Here is a 19,736-nt window from a genome sequence, read left to right as displayed (position 1 = left end):
AGGTTAAACCAATGCAACCTGCAAAGCAAATGTAGAAACCAAAGTAAGATGGTATAATAGCTCCTACAACAATCCTTCACCAACAACAATGCTAGCACCTATGCAAGTGACAAGGGAGATGAAGAATTGCTTGACTATGGTGATTCTTTAGTGCATGATAATGACGCTTTGCCAACCGAATATATTGATATTAATTTGGTTTTAACATTACCTTTGGAAAATTATAATGGTTGAGGAGTGAATGAAACATATATAAATGGCTGATATATTAATCAACATTGTCCTAAGAAATATTCATGACCGATGTTTTGCTTGTCACCGCCCTAAGGAACATGAGGCTGGTGTTTTGATCATTGTCCTGAGAAAGGTAAGAGAAGAGGAAACATATTGTCTATACCGGTTATATCATGCAATTATATTGGTAAGCAAGTTGTACCAAAAAGCAGGGTGTAAGCATGCGTTAATGATAAGATTTAGTATTTATAGTGACAATTACACAGATGATTGGCTTAATGAGCGACTAATAAACAGTACATATAACCCATACATAGAATTTATGACCATGAACAGTACAAGCGACTATAAACAGTATGTGCCTAGTGAGCAATACCTCCAACTAGTGAGCAGTACCCCTGACCGATACAACAAACATGTATTTTTCAAAAAACAGAAGAACAGATACAACAGCAAAAATTCATGCCCCCGCTTGGCAGGCTCTGTCAAAGCTCTCTTCGGCAGAGGACATTCACTTCACCAGCGTACGGTCAGGGTGTGCTAGCTTCAACTGGCTGCAAAACAACATACTTGCATTAATTCAGATTAAACCATCTCGGACAGTAACAAAGATAACACTCACCAGTCTGTAATACGTTGACTCGTCAGGCAGAAAGAAAACAAGACACTACATCCAAATGAAGATTTCCCATCATTGTAGGCATCACTTGAGGTTGCGCGTAGCAGGTTTTCCCAAGTTCAGACTGCACAGCGTGAGGTTAGCAAGAGTTTCAGCATCCTTGGCGTCCTGAACAGCGAACAGTTTGGGCAGTTTCGTTAAGTACTTGTCAAACTCATCAGACCTAAGGATTTTGTTTCAGAAGCACATTGGCGTGTGCTGCTAGTGTTGAATATTGACGAAGGAAATGGCCGTTTGGGCAAGCTAAGATCGCTAGAGCTTACCTTGTTTAGTGATTCCAGAAGCACTACCTTCGATTCCTCAGTTCCTCGTGTCCATCGAACACATGGCTTTCCCGTTAAGAATCACGCAAGTAGTTGGGTACTTCTCTGACAAGTCTTGGAAAATGAGGCGTGCTTCTTGGATCTTGGAGCCACCTGAAAAATATGGCAAGTTATGTTGTATTGTGCCAACAATATTTGCAGAACCCAGAAGTTTCTTCAGAAAGTAAAGCTGCTACTGAAACTCTGAAACTGATGACAAACAACAGTAATTTTCTCTCATGACATTTCTTCCCATAGAGAACTCTCCAAACCACAGGAAAATGTGTGCGCTTACCATGACAAGGTCGACCCATGCATTCGCGAGCTGCGTCAGTGTGTGGTCTTCATCCAGCTGCTGCATGACCCTGAGTTGCTTCTCTGCATGGTCCGCCCTATGCATTTGAAGGTATATCTGAACATTCAACGCAAGCCTGCACCATCAAACTGAAGGACGAGTCCTTAATGTTTTATGCGTTTTAAAGCACCTCTGAGAAGATGAAAACTCTGCAGTTACACTATTTCAGATATGGTGTCGGGAAAAATATGATCGCGCAGATGACAGATTAAGTTACAAAAGTTGAGTGGAAGAATGGATGTGTACAATTCCATGCTCCCACCAGAGTTGTTGTGCTTCAGAGCCTCGGCATAATCTCGTCCATGCATGAAGATAGTGCCTGCAATCAACCGGAGAATCGGGTTGCTCCCAACTGCCGCATCTCCCAAGAGCTCATGAACCCTCGCCACCGCCGATTCCTTGCCAGCGATCACGAAAACGCACGTGTAAAGTCAACGGGGGAATGGCTGATGCACGGATCCTGCATTTTCAGGAGCCAAAATACGTGCAAGCAAATGGTAAACGGGGGATACAAAAAAGGTGCAGACGAGATGGACCGACCTTGTTCCCGGCGTCGCCGGAGAGGTACAAGGCGAGCAACTTCACGGCCTGGAGCGCCGTGGCCGCGCTTGGCCCGATCTCGTCGATCACCAACTGCATGAAACCAACCGACGAGCCAACGAGTCAGAACTGAGAGCGTGGAAAATTTGGATATACACGTAATGATTTGCATTGACAATGGTTCGGTATATATAGAGTACGAGAGAGGCAACAAACTAGGAAAGAGATATGCATGCATATAAACAAAGAAACTAGCCTAGGTTGTCGTAGAGATCGATCCGGCGTCCTGTGATTGCGGATGGCCGCAGGCCCGCGCACACCAGGAGGCTACGCTCCTGTAGCGCGCCGTGCTTGCGAAGGAGAGGCTCCTGTGCCTGCAACACATATAAGCTAACATGCCCCCCACAGGAGCGGAGCGTACTTGAACTTCATGAATAGTAAGGATGGGAGGTCTTTGGTGAACACATCTGCATACTGAGATGAGGTAGGCACATGAAGAACCCGAACAGCACCGGCAACCATACGATCCTGAACAAAATGCATGTAAATCTTAATATGTTTGGTGCGCTGATGCTAATCTAGTTGGTGGAGAGATAGACCACACTGATATTATCACAGTAGATCACTATAACATGTTATGGCGGCAGTGCAGCACAATCAGCAACTGGCACAACCAAGAGGTCTCAGCAACGGCATTAGAAACAACCCGATACTCAGCTTCAGTTTTGAAGTGAGAAATAGCATAATGCCGTTTGGAAGACCAGGAGATGAGGTTATCTCCAAAGAAGACGCCATACCCTGAAGTGGATCAGCGAGTGTCTGGACATCCTGCCCAATCTGCAACTAAGTGGGACACCAACGATAAAACAGAAGTACGGTGAAGCTGCAAGCCAAAGTCAAGTGTGCCCTTCAGGTATCGAAGAATTTGTTCACCAGAGCAAAGTGAGGCTCTGGAGGGTCGTGCATATGAAGATAAACTTGCTGCACAACATATACAATATCTGGTCAGGTGAAAGAGATATACTATAGAGCACCAGCTAAACCACGACAATGTATAGGATCAGCCACGGGAGGACCAGCATCTGAAGCAAGCTTTGCATTGGTATCAACAGGAGTTGAGCATGGTTTGCAGTCACTCATATTTGCCCGGCTAAGAATATCCAATATATACTACCACTGACTGAGAAAGAGACCACCATCACATCGACTGACAGAAAGGCCAAGAAAGTGATACAAGGGTCTCGGTTCCTTCATAGAAAACTCATGCTAAAGAACGCTGATAATCTGACGAAGGAGAGCTTCAGAAGAAGTAGTAAGCACAATATCATCAACATAAAGTAACAAATAAACTATGTCACTGCTATAGTGAAATATGAATAATGAAGAGTCGGACTTAGCACCAATAAACCTAATAGAGAGAATAAAGGATGCAAACCGACTGTACCACGCACGAAGAGCCTGCTTGACTCCATACAATGACTTGTTCAGCTGACATACGTGATCTGGCTTGGCTGGATTCACAAAACCAGAGGGTTGCACACGATATACTATCTCGGTAAGTGTGCCATGGAAGAATGTGTTCTTCATATCAAGCTGATGAACATGTCAATCCTGGGAGAACGATAGTGAGAACTGTTCTGATGGTAACAGGCTTAACGACTGAGCGGAAGATCTCATCAAAGTCAATGCTAGGATGTTAGGTGAAACCATGAAGAACCCAGCACGCCTTGTAACGCTTGAGGTTGTTAGTGGGAGATAACTTGTGACAAAATACCATTTTCTAGCCACAATGTTGGCGACAGGACGAGGCATAAGGTTCCAAGTATAATTAGCCTACAAATCTGTGAACTCTTCAATCATAGCATCATGCTCGTTGGGGTCAGCCAAAGCACCCTGATAGGTCTTGGGTAGCGGTGATAGGACACCAGCATGGAGATTCATGCGTGTTCATGGCTGACTAAACTCGGCTTTGCCCTATGTAACCATGCCATGATCATTAGTTACAGGTGCAATAGGAACACAGACGCTGGACGTTGTGGTGCAGGAGTAGGCGCGGCTACAGCGCCCCCTGCCGGTGCTGCAAGTAGCCCAACGACTGCAGTTGGCCCAGGAGTGAACCAGCGGAGGAGGCAGCAGTGGGCTAGCTGTGGCCAGTAGTACTAGACCCAGATGCGGTGCCACCACAGCAGCAGGGGACGGAGCCTCCTCAGGCCCGGCAGGAGCAAACGGCCCATGAAGGCCGTCATGTGCTGGCCACGCGGACTGGCAGCCCGACCGCGCATGGAGATGGCCAGGGGCACAGGAGCGCCCACAGCCGCGCCACCAGAGAGCTCCTGTGCAGTACCGACTCTGCTGGCAGCAGCCTGAGGCACAAGGCCAACAGGGGCATCGAGGCCGGCACTAGGTGGAGACCCTGCAAGAGGGTTAGTGCCAATAGGGGGTAAAGGTGCCACGTCAAGCTCCGATAGAAAATCAAAGTCGAACGTGCCAGAGTACCGCGGGAGTGACGACCGACAGGAGGAGGCCGTGCGCATGAACCTGGTGGGAGCCGATGGCGACGTAGGAGCGGTAGAGGAGGGCGTCGCGCTCGACGAGCTCGTCAGGGGAGAGGGCGTGCGCGGGGACGGACTGGCTGCTGGTGATGGCGGCGTGGTACGCGCCGATGTAGAACCTGTTCCGGAGGCTGAAGAGGTGGTCCGGCGAAGCCATGCTCTCCGGGGCGGTGCGCGCGGCCGGGCTGGTGGTCCTGCGGTGCAGAGCTGCAGACGATCGATCGAGGGGCCGCGCGTGCGCTGGGAGGAGGAGGTTTGATCTCGTCAAAGCGCGGGTGTTACGTTGGTGAGCGTGTAAAAGGGTAGCCGTGCTTACAGCGTACGTATCCCGATTTACGTATGGATTGGAGCGTTTGGTTGTAAGGCTGCGCCTGAGAAACTAGAAAAGATTAATAACGTACTCCTCTGCTTATAAATACTTACCGATTTTGATTTTTATGGTTTTCTATATGCAACTTTAATCATTAATTTCTATTAGATATAGTTTTAATACCTAATACAGATTTAAGATTATAAAAATATTTTTCAAGATAAACCTACATATATATAATTTTTATATTTTTGAACTAAATATTTTGAAAGTTATTAACGGCAAAATTTTAAAAATTTGACGAGAGCATAATCAAAGTGATAAATATTTATGGTCAGAAGAAGTAATAGCTAAGTAATCGTAAGTTACAAGAAAAATATAAATATTGAACGTGATAATCTCAAGCACAAACTCAATATATGAAGATATGAATATGATATGGGATCATCGTCGAATAAATCCGTCAAGAATGATATCGTAGTTTGATTTTAGATGGGATCCGAAAAAATATGATGAGATTATTCATTAATTTTTGTCATAATTTTTTATTTATTTTTATTAGTAAAATATATTTTATATCCGTAGCGAGCAATGAGATATGGATGTTGAAGAATGAGGATAAATAATAAAAATAAAAAAATAATTTAAATTTTAAAAAAATTTATTAAACGGGAGAGATTAAAATCCACTTATGTTTTATACCATAGAGATTCATGAAAGCAGCGCACTGTTTTCCTAAATCAATCCTTGTCTCAAGTTGTTTCAAGCTGCTAATCCGCTCTCTGCTTAAAGCCAGGTCATCGATTCGAGTTCCTAATCCGCTCCTTGGAGAGCTCTACTACATCGATCTGAACTTCATCCTTTGAGATGGCCAGCTTAGCTTTGCAGGTCGGTGTGCGACGGTAGCGGCGGGGCGGTGCGTGACCAAATCGACGATGGCGGAGCCGCTGGCTGCTGCAGCCTGCAGGCCACGAGGACGGTGGAGACCCGGGGCCCACAATACGCGATTAGAGGTCGACGACGCCTATTAACACACGATTAGACATTGATTTTGGACGCTGGGCCTGGACGAGCTGCCTGTGCCAGGCAGCAAACGAGGACTCCAACCAAACAAGTACTCCTTCCGTCTTATTATGGATTAAATATAAATTTAAGAAAAAATAAAATAATCATATTACACATTTTTAATATTATTAGTAAGAAAGCTACTTAACAGAGATATAAGACTTAAAGAACTTGAACTAAAATTATTTCAAAATTATAAAATATTATATATTTTAAATATTATAGAAGAGACTAAAATACAATCTATTTTAAGACGAATAGATTAAAATGCAACTCTCCAACACACTCAAAACCAAGTAAAACTCCTTCAGCCATGCAACCAAACGTACCTATATATATCTCACATGTAGACCCCTCCTTGTTTGGGACTTATCAACGTACAATAGTTGTTCATCGGGTACGACTGTAGAAAATTTTCATATGGCCTTGCACAAATAAAATTTATTAGAATTATTTATTTACATTGGGATTTATGTTAGAGGAGCAGGTAAAAAATCAAAGGTAAATGAAAAGGATCTCAGAAATAGATAAATATCCAGGGAAAGAAAAGATGGCTGAGATAAACGTGTGCGCAGAATTTTCTATTCCTCAGGCCACAGCCACAGGAAGAAGGAACTGGCCGACCCCACACCAATCCACGGAATCTTCCGTCGCGTGGCTCGACGCCGCTGCGCGCCTGCGCCACCCGAAGCGCCTCGCTTCCTTCACGGCCACACTTCGACGGAATCCACGACCACCCGAGCACCACCAACGCAGCGTAGCGACCCACCGGCCGCCGCCGCCATGTCGTGCTCATGCCCCTGCACGACCTCCTCCCCCTCCACCCCACTCTTCCTCCTCCTCCCCTCCATCCCCGCCGCTTCCAGAAACAGTAACGGCGTTGCCTTCCCCTCGTGCGGTGGCGCCTTCAGCCCTGCTGTGAGTGGGCGGCTGCAGGGCGGAGCGAGAGATAGAGGCCGGTATGCGACAGTCGCAGCGAGCAGCAAGGATGGGAGTGGGAGGGCGGAGGGGGGGACAGACGAGGACGAGTCGGCATTCAATCCGTTCGGGTTCGTGACGGACAACCCCTCTAGCCGCAGCGCCATCCAGCTGCCCGCGGTTCCCGCCGAAGACGGCAATGTCGGCCAGATGCTCTACGTAATGCCTCACGCCTCGCTTCGCCTCCTTGAGTAATTGAGTTTGTGTTTGATCCTTGTTACTAGAGATCAGTTAACGGTATCTATTGGAGCAGTGAGTAGTGACTCAACTTGTTGCGTCCAGAGGATAGAAGACAAGGGAAGGGAGTACGGCTCGTATGTGAGATCAGGGGAGTTTCGATGGTTCGTGAGGGAAACAGGTACTACTTGTTCATCTTTTAGTTGATGAGATGATGTGATTAGAAAGAACAAAAGAAAACCTTGGATATGTATTGTCATAGTGTCCGACCGACAAGGTATTTCACTCGATGAATGCAAATCAGATACAAGATGATAGACTGTTGGAGACCTTGACAATATTGATTTTTGTCCAATGTCATATAACCCACATCGTCTGTGAAGCTTCCACATGACCCCTACGTGCTATGCTGCTTCTGCTATAAAGTTGCTATTTGTTATAGCTGTATGTGCTGTATCAATTCGTCCACCAGTTGCATTGCTGAGCGAAAAGAACCAAAGGACTGTAACAGCAGCCTCTTGGATGATTAACTCTGGATAAGCAAAACTCATGCAATTGTTGGTCTCATGTATTTGTTGATACATTGTAGGTTCATCTGATGCACGACGGGGGACTATTGTGTTCATTCACGGAGCCCCTACTCAGTCATTTAGTTATCGCAATGTTATGTCTCAGGTTAGCTTCACTGACCTTGTCATTCACTGGACTAAATCTAACTTATGCAGCAATTAGTTGTTGTTAATGTGCATTATTCAACAGTAAATATAGCTAGTACTGGAAATTTCTTTACACTTCTTTAATTAGGAAGATATGCTTAAGTGACTATCAATTGTCAGTAAATTTGTATGTGGTTCTTCGATGTAGATTATCCCTTTTTTTCATTAGAAAAAGTTTAGAGCCTTGCACTATTTGCATGGTACTCGAGACAGTTTGACAACTGCATTTCGGGAGCCAGATGGCTCCATTTTCATTGGCTATTGAAATAAAAAGGATTTGCTTTTGAGCATTATAGTTGACAATTTCTATAAAAGCTTAAGAACCTCAAGTTTAATGTAACATTACTAATAACACTGCTGCTTTTGTTTCAATCAATCATTTCATCCCCTAAGCAGCTGTTGAACTTACTAGATGGCAGATGCTGGCTACCACTGCTTTGCTCCTGACTGGATAGGATTTGGATTTAGTGATATGCCACAACCTGGATATGGATTCGATTATAAAGGTTAGGAAAATGTCTATAAAATTAGAGGTGTTTGCTGAAGACTCATATATATTGTATCATTTGCAGAGGAGGAGTTCCACAAGTCATTTGATGATCTTCTTGGTACTCTAAATATCACTGAACCATTCTTCTTAGTTGTCCAGGTACAAACTTGGAACTTTCAGGGAATCCTGGTCCATAGTTGCTCTCATTTCTCATATAGATAGTCTGAACTGTTTTGTTCATTTCATCGTAGGGATTTCTTGTAGGTTCTTATGGGCTGACATGGGCATTGAAGAACCCAAGCAAAGTTCTTAAGCTAGCGATCCTTAACAGTCCACTTACCGTTTCTTCTCCACTGCCAGGATTGTTTCAGCAACTAAGGTGAGCTATTTCTGTTTCCCTCGATTCCTCACTCATAGTTGTTCTCCTTTATAGATTTAACCTGTATCACTGTATGCTTCTGTAGATTTCAAATGCATGACTTCAACCTTTTGAATTGGTGATGTGAATTCAGGCATACAGTCCTATGAACTTTTGCAAGTAAATTAGACATAGATATGCATGTTTTCCATAATGGAAAACAATTCCAGCATCTGCATCGACATAGTTATGCATATGTGCGCTCATATTCTGTTGTTTCTTCTTTCTTGTTTTGGATGTTTATAATTGCAATATTCTACTCTTTATAAAATATTACAAAGTCTTGAGGTCAAGGATGATTACGTTATCTGCTTTACTTACTTCATTAGTGTAATGCTGTTGATCTTTCCCTGTATAGTTTGGTTTAAGCACGAATGTGCTGTGTATTATTACCCTTGTTCTAGTCAATATCTTTCACCTATGTCATGGTTGATGTTCGTCTTGCATTTTTGCAGTCAATATTCTACCTATGTAACTAAACTGAGGGAATCTTTTGTTACAGGTGGCCACTTGTTGGTGAATTTACGTGCCAAAATGCTGTTTTGGCTGAGAGATTCATTGAAGCAGGCAGCGCGTATGTATCCTTGTCTTAGAAACTCTGTTCATTGTGCCTCTTTGCTTCTTTGCTCCTCGATATGATGCTACTCTATTCTAGTCCTGCCACTATATATGTATCATGATGTTCATTTTGCGCATTTGCTTAAACTTTTCATTTTGTCCTCAACTTGTTTGACAGCTATATGCTGAAATCGGAGAAGGCTGATGTGTACAGATTACCATATTTATCCAGTGGTGCACCTGGATTTTGTAAGTCCAGAGTCCTAAGTCATATACTTCCAAATACAAATACTTCTTCTACATAGCTTTGCATTCAGTTTGGAGTATTGTTCCCAGCCATGAAAGGAACTTATCCAAGATATATGAATTACTTATTTTGAATCACTTGACGCCATGCATTTACATAAATGCAATCTTAGTTGAATGAATGCTATCGTGTATATTCAAAATAATTCATAACGGTATATTTTCCGAAGTTTAGATTCAAGCATTGACCTTGCTACACTGCTATTTTGAAAGTTATCTTACCCAAGTTATAGTTATCACGCTTTATCTCTTGTATACTAATTAGGTATTTGGTTTGTTTGCCACACTTAGCCACACTTAATTTTGACTTTGGCCAGCATTTGGTTCATGGCCAATTGGCCATGGTTGCTGCATGCTTCAATTTCTTAGCAGTAGTGCGCATTTCCTCACCAAAACTTGCCACATGTGTGGCGGCCAATTTGGACACCACTAAATGTGTGGCTTGTCATACTTTGCCACAAAAATAGTGTGATGAACACTTTTTTTTGGCCAAAAAGGCCCCTAGTTTCCCATTTTGCATATGCGTATGTATTTTCTATAGAAGTTCTAGTATATTTCCTTAACCTTCGTGAAGAAAACTATAACAAATAGAAATACACAAGTTTTAAAAACTGACAATCCCTAAAATTATGATGTTTTAGTTAGCTTATTATAGATTACGTGCTTGCATGTTTGGGTCACCGAATTATATGTGTCAGCTAGGCTAAATGAGTTAAATCCAACGAGTAACAATGAGAAATACACATGTTAAAGCCGCTGGTTTAAGGCATTCAGTATTACAGCATCGATTGGAATTGTTATTTTGTTCAATAAGAATACGCCAGTATGACATACCAGATATCATCTTACATCCTTTAACTTCTGCAATTTTTGTGGGATTCCTTGCATCACTTAGGTAATAGTTTAATATTCAGAATCATTAATCTTTTCTTGTCTATGAACATATGTTTTCTGAATAAAGTAATAAACATAGTCATCCAATTGCAGATTTTTTTTTTTTGAGCTTGCAGAGTTTCCAGTTGCTACAACTGACTGGCAATCTTAACATCTCATTTCTTGTGTCTTTTCTTTCAGCATTGCTTGAAGCTGCCAGGAAGGCCAAACTGCAAGATGTTTCAAGTAGAATTTCAGTTGGATTTTCATCCAACAGGTAAGTTTATCCAAACAACCAAGCACCCATATTTATTATGCATATAGCCTCCGGTCTAAATAAAACAGGTAGATTATGACTTATTATCCGCATGCTTGGAGTTCGTAGTAAGCTCTAATATCACTCATCAGTCAGCAGAGCACTATCAGAAAGTTCATTCTGAACACAACATCAACATCAACAACATCAACTACAGCCTTTGTCCCAAATAAGTTGGAGTAGGCTAGAGATGAAACACACAAGATCCAACTATAAAGATTATGTGAAAACAATAATGATAATAAAGGTACTTAGACAGGCAATCTGTAAAAACGCTTTCCTGGGCTGAAATATTCTTTTTGACTTCGTGCAGCTGGGAAAAACCAATATTGCTGGCATGGGGAATATCTGATAAGTACTTACCGCTCTCGATAGCTGAGGAATTCCAGAAACGTAATCTCGACTTTGTAAAATTGAAGCCAATAGAAGGAGCTGGTCATATGCCTCAAGAGGACTGGTAATAATTTCTATGAGCTTAATGAGTTCAGCTGATTTGCGTCCCGTACTTCAAAAATTACGTACACAGTTTCACGAATCTTAGTCGATATGTTCTTGAACTGTACGCAGTAAACGTTTAGACCTCATACGTCATTCTGCTGATCCTTCACGCATGTCGCATGTTCTGCAGGCCAGAGAAAGTCGTGGAGGCCCTAACATCCTTCCTGTAAACATGGACAAGACCATGGACAAGGGTACGGGCAAAGATGATTTCGTTCGTTCAAGGAATGCTTGGATCTGGTCACGAGTACATTCTTACACTATTTCACTGCTGCGCGTAGCACATGCTGTATGACATACGCAAATCAGGACGGAGCTTAATTCAGCAAGTTATAGGATTGATCATAGCCGGGTCTGTCTTGATTATAAGAAGCCAAACTTTTTCTTGCGTTTCGTCTGTAGTTAATCACAACATTTGTTATATATGTTACTCTATACCTGTACAGTTTGTATATAACTTGGGGTGTGTAACGAGTTGCCTTGTCTTGATACCAAGAGGAAAGAGTATAAACGATCTTAATTTTCATAAGTACATTATTTCTCTTTGCTCGAAAAAAAAGGTTCATTATTTCTCACACGTTTGCTAATAGTAATACAGGAGGCACCATGAAGTTTAACTCCACGAGCGCGACGGAGGATCACGTACCAATGCCGTTGGTTCGCCGCCCTCGTCACCGCTTTCTAGTTCCGGCCCAGGCTCTCGTTGCTCCCTTGCCGGCGCTCCGAGTCCAACGTTCCTGCCGCACCGAGCCGCTGCACCACTGGCTCCGTGGCACCCGAAAACAGGATGCGTACACGTCCACCCATACGATCCAGGGATGGCACGGTCCACGCCACCCCATAGACGGCACGGCCGTACCTGCTCTGCGGCGCCCTACTTTCTGGCTCTGACCCGGAGCCGGAGGCGGCAGGTTGCTCCGGCGTCCTCCGCGCGCACGCAAGCCACCAGCCGGCCGCAGCTCGCAGGTGGAGCAACTGTCCCGCCGGTCCTCGGAGGAGGCAGCCCAGTCACCGTGCCACCCGTCCTCGGCACCCCTTTCCCCTTGCCACCGGTCCTCGGTGGAGGCAGCCCAGTCACCGTGCCACCCGTCCTCGGCATCCCTTTCCCCTTGCCACCGGTCCTCGGTGGAGGCAGCCCGAAGGTGCGCCACGGAGGCCGGAAGGCGTACCCGCCGCCTCCGTCGCCCCCGACGCCCACGCCCTCGCCGCCCTCGGACACGTGCCCCATGGACGCGCTGAAGCTCGGCGCGTGCGTGGACCTCCTCGGGAACGAGGTGCACATCGGCGATGCCAACGTGCAGTGCTGCCCGCTCGTGAAGGGCGTCGCCGGCCTGTCAGCGGCCGCGTGCTTGTGCACCGCCATCAAGGCCAAGGTGCTCGACCTCTCCGTGTACGTGCCCATCGCGCTCGAGGTGCTCGTCAACTGCGGATGTGCCGTCCCGCCGGGCTACACCTGCGCTTAATCGAGTCCATCCATTTGCCTCCTTTTCCCTCTCGAGTACAAAAATTTGTAAGGCCCTTCGATGGATTTGGGTGGTGAAGCCACTCGCTTCCGGTTTGTTCAGTTAGTACATTGTTAATTTTACCCATTTGCTATTCTTGTTGCATGTTTGTATATGAGTGTAGTACCTCCTGAACTGTCATTGTACGTTGTGTATATTGTATCAAACTATATTTTTTTTCCAAATGAATTTCTTGTTTGCAATGCTTTCTGTGTTGTACACTTCTACTCTGGACGGAATATCTCGTGTAGGAACCATTTTAAAACAGACCTTTAAATTTTGAATGGTTAAATTTAAGGTGGATTTCTTAGTTGTGACGACTAGAAATTGCAATAAAACAGTTTCAGATCTGTCCAACTAAAGATTCAGTTCTGAAAGCACCACAAACGATTCTCACCATCCCCTGCACGTCTGTCAGGCATACTATGGCATTTTGCAAACAAAGGAAATTTGCAGGGCGGATATCCCTAAAATTCTGTATGCAATCAGAATCAGTACACAAAGTTAGATCCATGAGAGAGACGGCTTCGGCCCAACAGTAAATTTCCAGGCACCATTATTCATAAGGGCAGCATTATGTACAAATCGACCCTGCTAAGTAAACTGTGAATTTGAGGCTAGCTGTATTTTCCTTCTGACGCTTGAGATCTAGTAGAGTACTGCACATCAAGAACTAGCAGCGGACTCCAATAAGCTCATGTACTCTGCAATAGCCTGTCCTTCCTTGCTGACATCAATATCATAGTCATCTAAGGCATCCCCCGTCAGTTCATGGGCAAGCTCATTTTCCATCGACATGTCTCTGACTGGAACAGGATGAGGGGGGTTTGCTTCTTCATCACTCATAACTTCATCATGGTTTACAGTTTCTTCAATGTTCACAGCCTCTCCATTGTTCACAAACTGGGCGTCATTTCCCTCTGGAGGGTTTCCATCCGCAGGATGTGGTGGAGCGATAACCGAAGTCAAGGCAGCAGCAGCCCTGGAGCTCGATGATCCTGCACCCAACCCTAGAAGGAAAGAAGAGAACAAAAAGGGGGTGAAAGTTCAGTACTCCAATTCATTTGAGGCCACTCAATTTCAAAGAGTACTGATGCATTAACCTATACATACCACGAGATGATCGAGATGATCGGCTCCTCCTTGCCAGAATTTTACTCTGCGAGTGAAGAGAAAATGTTAACTGCAGAGCAGCTTGGTAGGAGTGACAAAGTAAAGGGAGGCAAAGAAGGCATACTTGCAGGATGCAGTTTTGTTCGGGATTTGTCAAAAGATTTAATGCTTTTTCAGCATCATTTTCATTGATGCGCAGTGCTTCTGCAGCAAGATACTTCTCAAACCTTAAAATTAAAACAAGTGGTCGGATACAGATAGGAAATGCAGCAACATAAAGCAATGGTAATGTAAAATTAGTGTCACCATGCACAAGCAGCTGAAATTTCTACCTTGTATCCGACATCAGTACTCAATTTCTAGAAGATAATGCATGGGCTGCCAAGAATAGGTGTCCTAAAATTATAAAAAAGATCCTAGTTTTTTAAGGCCACTTCACAACATGATACATTAGATTGAATGAAAAATTAACCACATGGAAAAACCAAGGTAATGTTAAAGCAGTTGCGAAAGAAATCCTTTTGCGGAAAAGAAACAGTGGTAGCTATAGTAAGATGCTATCGAAATTTAGCCAATAATAGTTATGTGCCGACAAAATAGACACTACTACCTTTCCAACAAAAACATTTACTCAAAACCATTCTTCTGTAATAGCTAAGAAATCTGTACTTGAATTTAACTGGTATCATTTGCAAACATCAAGCGAATGCTCCATTAAATTAAGCTAACCGCACTCAATCTGATTGAAAAGCTGAGGTCATTTTAGGGTCTGTAGCATTGTGGTGGCCTCTCAAAGCACTTCTATTTGATTTTATATTTACTACCTGACTGGGAGTCTCTTGTTTGGTCATTATACATCTGGTTTTCCAGGTCTATCCAACAGCACTTCGATAGAACTAGGGTAAAACAGTACAAATTTATATTCCCAAAAAAGGAAAGAACAAAAGATAAAAAAAAACTCTTGAGATCGATGTCGTAAGGCCACCATTCTTACCCAATTGTAGTCAAGCCTCTCAGCTTCTGCATGTCAACTGCCTTGTTCATAGGTGTTTTACCATATGTCTTTTGTTCCCTAGGATAACACCAAGAAAAAATTATCACAGCTCAGAAAAAATGATAAAGAAAAAGAAAATAGAGGGAAAAAACCGCTTGATGAGAAGCTCACATGATCTCTCTTTGTGCCTTTCGATCCTCCTCTTTTCTACGATTTTTTTTGTCACGCTCTTCACATAAGAGGTCAACAGATGATTGAATATCATAGCCAGTCATCTTTAATGCTCTTTTTGCAGACCTTGCTTCATAGCCCATATCCATTAACATTGATATAGCTTCATCTGGTACTTGAAGCTAAATTTCAAAAGCATTTAACAAAATATAAGTGTGACATTGATTGGCAGAACGTGTGATGGTGCTAAAGCACTGAGGTGTAGAATAATAAAAGCTATAGAATAATAAAAAAAAGATGATCAAAAGAATATACCTGCAGGTATTTAGCTTGCGCAGAAGTGAGAGATCCACGTGCTTTTTCAGAATTACCATTATGATATGCTACCACTCCTTCCAAAAGCTCCAGCCTTACATAACTATTAGACATGAAAAAAATTGTGAATGCTAGGAATCAGCATAAGTCAACTCTAGAATGCTCCACAGGACATTACGCTTAAAGAACCACCCCTAAAACAAGCTGAAAAATTCTCAGTCTATTTTTTAAAAAACAAAATATAGTTTCAAAAGCTCCTTGCCACTATTGCCCCCTTTTCCTTTTTTTTTTAAGAAAAGTACATGCTAGGGCCTTCCATTCATCCACACAAACTTTTTTGCTTTAAAATCTACATATTTTGTGTCTAAGGAGCAGTCTCTCACTGCTCAATGAAGATAAACACAATCCATAACCAACATATAATACAGTAAAGCGAAGAAAAAAAGGTAAGAATTTATCACTTCTCGATGAAAATAACCATGATGCATAACGGACATATAATACAGTAAGGGGAACGAAAAAAAGTACAAGTCTTACATAGCAAGATCTGCTTGACGGCCAGCCTGGAGTAATCTGAAGCGAGTGGAATCTTTACCATGGGAACGTTCAAATCCTAACCGTGCTTTTTCGAGGCGAGTTCCTGCGACTTCTAAGCGTGATATGTCACGAAGCATAAAATAGCACCAGACTATATCCAGTTGAAGCATTGGCACATTATCAACCCTCTGCAGAACATGAACCAAGTGTAAGTAAAAACTTTCAGCGCCCTCTTTGATACAGCCACAGGTAAGAATATTCTTCACCATTCAAGTTACCTCAATGAGTTTTGCATCACAAAGGGAGAAAGCTTCCTGTTAACACAATGAAGAATTGGTCAATGTAGAGCTATTTAGTTGCATACAAAGCATGCCAACTCATAGCAGTTTGAAAGCTGCACACGTTTCTTGCAGTGGGAACAATCAGTGCAAACACATAAACCATGGGTGCAAGGAAGCATGGCAGGGCAGTAAAGGGCAGCGTACCTCAGCCATTACTAACACATCAAGTGCTTCCTTATGCATTTCCTTCTTCATAAGAGTTTTGGCTTTTTGATGTAGCATTAGAGCCATCTTCAAAGCCCTACAAATACCATGGTGGACGGTGTTAAATAAGCATACTCATATGATAAAAAAAAACCTTGAATGCGATATTTAATCTATTACTTCATATCATCTACAGATCCAAACATCACTTTCTGGCCACTTTGATCCTCGAGATCTAAGTTGTAGTCTTCTTCTTCTTCGAGGAAGGAACCATCCGTATGCCTTTGAGACAAAGCTTTTGCAGCATCCCTATAAAACCATCATACTGATCGGTGATCATCAAATAAAAGAGATAGTGAGTTCCTAGAGAATTCGGTGTATCTTAGTGGCCAATCCGGGTTTAAGTGTGTGTCATCCCTATATTCAATCAAGGTACACAATCTAAGGTTCTAAGCAAATAAACTCTCAGCATTATCCTCCACCTCATGTGCCTCAGTGTGATTTTTTTTTTTTAGTTTACAGTGAATTTATTGATTGGATTACTGAATTTTCCACATTATGACGTGCACTATGATCTATAAATGGAAAAAAGTATGGGATTTTTACCTAATTATGGTCCTACCTGTTTTTCCATATCATAAAACCATACAAACAATCATGGGTGTGTAAGGCGTGTTTGGTTTGCGGAATGAGGTGGTGATGGATCATCCAATTCTAACTTCGAACCTAATTCACTTGTTTGGTTTTTGGAATGGAATGGGTTGATCCTTCACCACCTCGTACCTCACAGGCACATGGTTAGTTTAATTACGAGGGATGGTGTCATCACACCAAAATTCATGGCATGATCCCATGATGGACCATCCCATGTAGGATGAGTTGATCCCTCAAACCAAACATCTAATAAATCACCATCGGATTGATCATTCCTTGGTACAACATTCAATACCTTAACCATGAATAAAGTGATTTTTTGTCCGTTTCGCGGTTACAGTACGTAATCGGAGCAGAAAACCCATCGTGTTTCCTAATTTTAGACTGTCAAATGGAATCCTTACCCGTTATGACTGTAATTTCGGCTCGAAACAAGGGAGGGAAACCGAACAATCCCGCAAAACCCTCGAAGGTTTTTATCAAAAGGATCGGGCCAATCCTTACCAGAGCCTGACAAGCCTAGCGGCGTGCTCCTCCTCGGCCTTCGCCACGGCGGCCTCGGCAGCGATTTCCTTGCCGCGATCGGGGGAGGTGACCGTAGAGAGCACCTTGGCGTTGCCCTTGAGTCCCGCCTGCCGCAGCGACGCGGGGGGGTCGTCCTTGAGAACGCGGCCGCCGAAGATGAGGCCGACGCGGCCGGGCTCCACGCCCCCTGCCCGCCGCGCTACCTCCGCCCGCAGAATCGGCACCGTCCAAGCGCCCAGGTCCACCTCCAGGGCGCCGGCCCACGCGCCGACCACCCGAATTCGGTCCGCCAGCGGCGCGGAGGCCTCATCGGACGCCATCGGGGTGATCGGAGTTGAGGGTTTGGGTCGGCCGATGGTTTTGTCGTGTGGTTTTGGAGTTGTAGGCTGATAGCAACAATCTTTCTTGTGGAAGACGGATATTGGAGACGCGATAGGCTTTGACGTTTCGCTGTATTTCTCTTTTACTTTTAGGTTTCGCGGATTTCTCGTTTGTTTTTAGGCTGTTGTTATGGACTCGTTTGTTTTGGGTTTTTAGAGTGGATACTTGGAGACGCGATAAGCTTTGACGTTCCGCTGGATTTCTCGTTTACATTGAGGTTCCGCTGGATTTCTCGTTTCTTTTTAGGCTGTTGGTATGGGCTCGTTTGTTTTGGGTTTTTAAAGTGAAATTAGGTTTTATAGTTTACAGTTTTGAGTGATTTTATAAGAGTATTTTTTTTATAAGAGTTTACAGTTTAATGAGTTCGATGTTGAATATGTGCTACATACAAGTGTAAAGTCGGAAGTATTAGCAAAATTTATCGTCGAATGGACAAGCATTGAAGAAACAAACCTGTATATATCGCGTGTGTCTCACTTCATATTCGATCTTTGATCTACGAAGGTAATCCTGTTATTTTCGGACACATTGTCAGAAATAAATTCTCGACATACGCCATAGGTTATTGTTGCCGAACATGGCTGTAGCTTCGACTTCCTACGTTGATATGCAACTATTGCCTCTATCCACCAACTCTGTCATGGGGGGAAATCATGCACCGCGTCATTATTGCAGCCCCATCACCCCTCCCCCTCCACGCAGCAGCTTCGACTTCCCCATCGCATGGCTATCCCCATGCGAAGAGCAACACCCGAAAGAGAATGTTCAGTGCGATCAGGACCGGTCGCCCACATACAAACCGCTCGGATCCTGGTGGCCACGAAGAACCCGGCGTCCATCACAAATTTGGCTGCCATCCACGCATGCCAACACGAGGAAACAGCAGAGGCGCACAAATCCAGGCGCCCTAACGCAAAAAGACCGTCAAGCAGGGGAAAAACCGACCACCGCCATTGGGATCAAGAAGAGAAGGAGGGGAGGGAGGGAGAGAGGGAAGAGACGAGGCCATGCGGACGCCATTTGGTACTGTCGCCGGTCGGTGATGATGGCCCTGATGACGGCGGCGTCGCCCCCTTAGCCGCCTCACATAGACGACGTGGGGCTATTGACACGCTTGTGCAAAAGAATTTATTGTACTAGTTCAATAGGGATACGATTGATTCTCACTATTGAATTGCATGGGAGCAACGACAGAGGATGAGCGTGGAGGAGCACTGTCTCCCTAACTGTCATCGCTATCTGTCTTTGAGCTGCTGTCATTACACTCTTGATAAGTTTGGCTCTTTGAGACACTATTCGTACTCTTATCACTTGTCACTTGTCTTTTGTCCTTACCCTTAATATTCTTACTCTTTTTTGGATACACAATTTGTTTCTTACTCTTTCCCATGTGTATGTCACCTACCACTTTAGTAGCCCACTATAGTAGTATACGCTCCTCAGTCTACCATTACAAATTAGCCGGGTTCACTGTGTGTGACTAGGTGAGTTGGTAGGGGTTCATCCTATCAGCACTTTACAAAATCCAACAACAATTAAACATTGAGCCAAACTAAGTACTAGGCACTAATCAACGCTATTGGACACTAACCAACCCTAACAACCTAAAAACGAACCTTAACCGACACTAACTAGTTTGTGTATGTTGCTAATCATGCATAAATGTCTCAAAAAACAATTAACTTCATCAAA

General features: G+C 43.7%; 3 protein-coding genes and 1 pseudogene across 3 annotated transcripts; 2 read left to right on the top strand and 2 right to left on the bottom strand.

Annotated features, from left to right (window-relative positions):
* Positions 1–694: 694 nt before the first annotated feature.
* Positions 695–4,831, bottom strand: LOC133889144 (coatomer subunit epsilon-2-like; annotated as a pseudogene).
* A 1,790-nt stretch (positions 4,832–6,621) lies between these two features.
* On the top strand, positions 6,622–11,901 carry LOC133888493 (uncharacterized). The gene is made up of 11 exons (XM_062328766.1): positions 6,622–7,174; positions 7,298–7,373; positions 7,782–7,867; positions 8,321–8,414; positions 8,481–8,557; positions 8,650–8,777; positions 9,319–9,390; positions 9,553–9,623; positions 10,755–10,830; positions 11,183–11,326; positions 11,498–11,901. Exons 1-11 carry the CDS (start codon positions 6,821–6,823, stop codon positions 11,535–11,537), a joined length of 1,218 nt encoding a protein of 405 aa, XP_062184750.1. The 5' UTR covers positions 6,622–6,820; the 3' UTR covers positions 11,538–11,901.
* Positions 11,902–11,966: 65 nt separating this feature from the next.
* On the top strand, positions 11,967–13,046 carry LOC133888494 (36.4 kDa proline-rich protein-like). Its single transcript, XM_062328767.1, has one exon. It carries the CDS (start codon positions 12,186–12,188, stop codon positions 12,828–12,830), a length of 645 nt encoding a protein of 214 aa, XP_062184751.1. The 5' UTR covers positions 11,967–12,185; the 3' UTR covers positions 12,831–13,046.
* Positions 13,047–13,318: 272 nt separating this feature from the next.
* On the bottom strand, positions 13,319–18,105 carry LOC133888241 (uncharacterized). Its single transcript, XM_062328404.1, has 11 exons — positions 17,643–18,105; positions 16,665–16,793; positions 16,485–16,581; positions 16,278–16,313; positions 16,000–16,187; positions 15,463–15,565; positions 15,148–15,329; positions 14,977–15,054; positions 14,107–14,209; positions 13,983–14,028; positions 13,319–13,879 (listed from the first exon to the last, which is right to left on the bottom strand). Exons 1-11 carry the CDS (start codon positions 17,981–17,983, stop codon positions 13,536–13,538), a joined length of 1,647 nt encoding a protein of 548 aa, XP_062184388.1. The 5' UTR covers positions 17,984–18,105; the 3' UTR covers positions 13,319–13,535.
* Between the last annotated feature and the right edge of the window lie 1,631 nt (positions 18,106–19,736).

This window comes from Phragmites australis, chromosome 13 (genome assembly GCF_958298935.1).
Source record: "Phragmites australis chromosome 13, lpPhrAust1.1, whole genome shotgun sequence".
Classification (NCBI taxonomy): domain Eukaryota; kingdom Viridiplantae; phylum Streptophyta; class Magnoliopsida; order Poales; family Poaceae; genus Phragmites; species Phragmites australis.
This window is presented reverse-complemented; position numbering and strand designations above follow the sequence as displayed.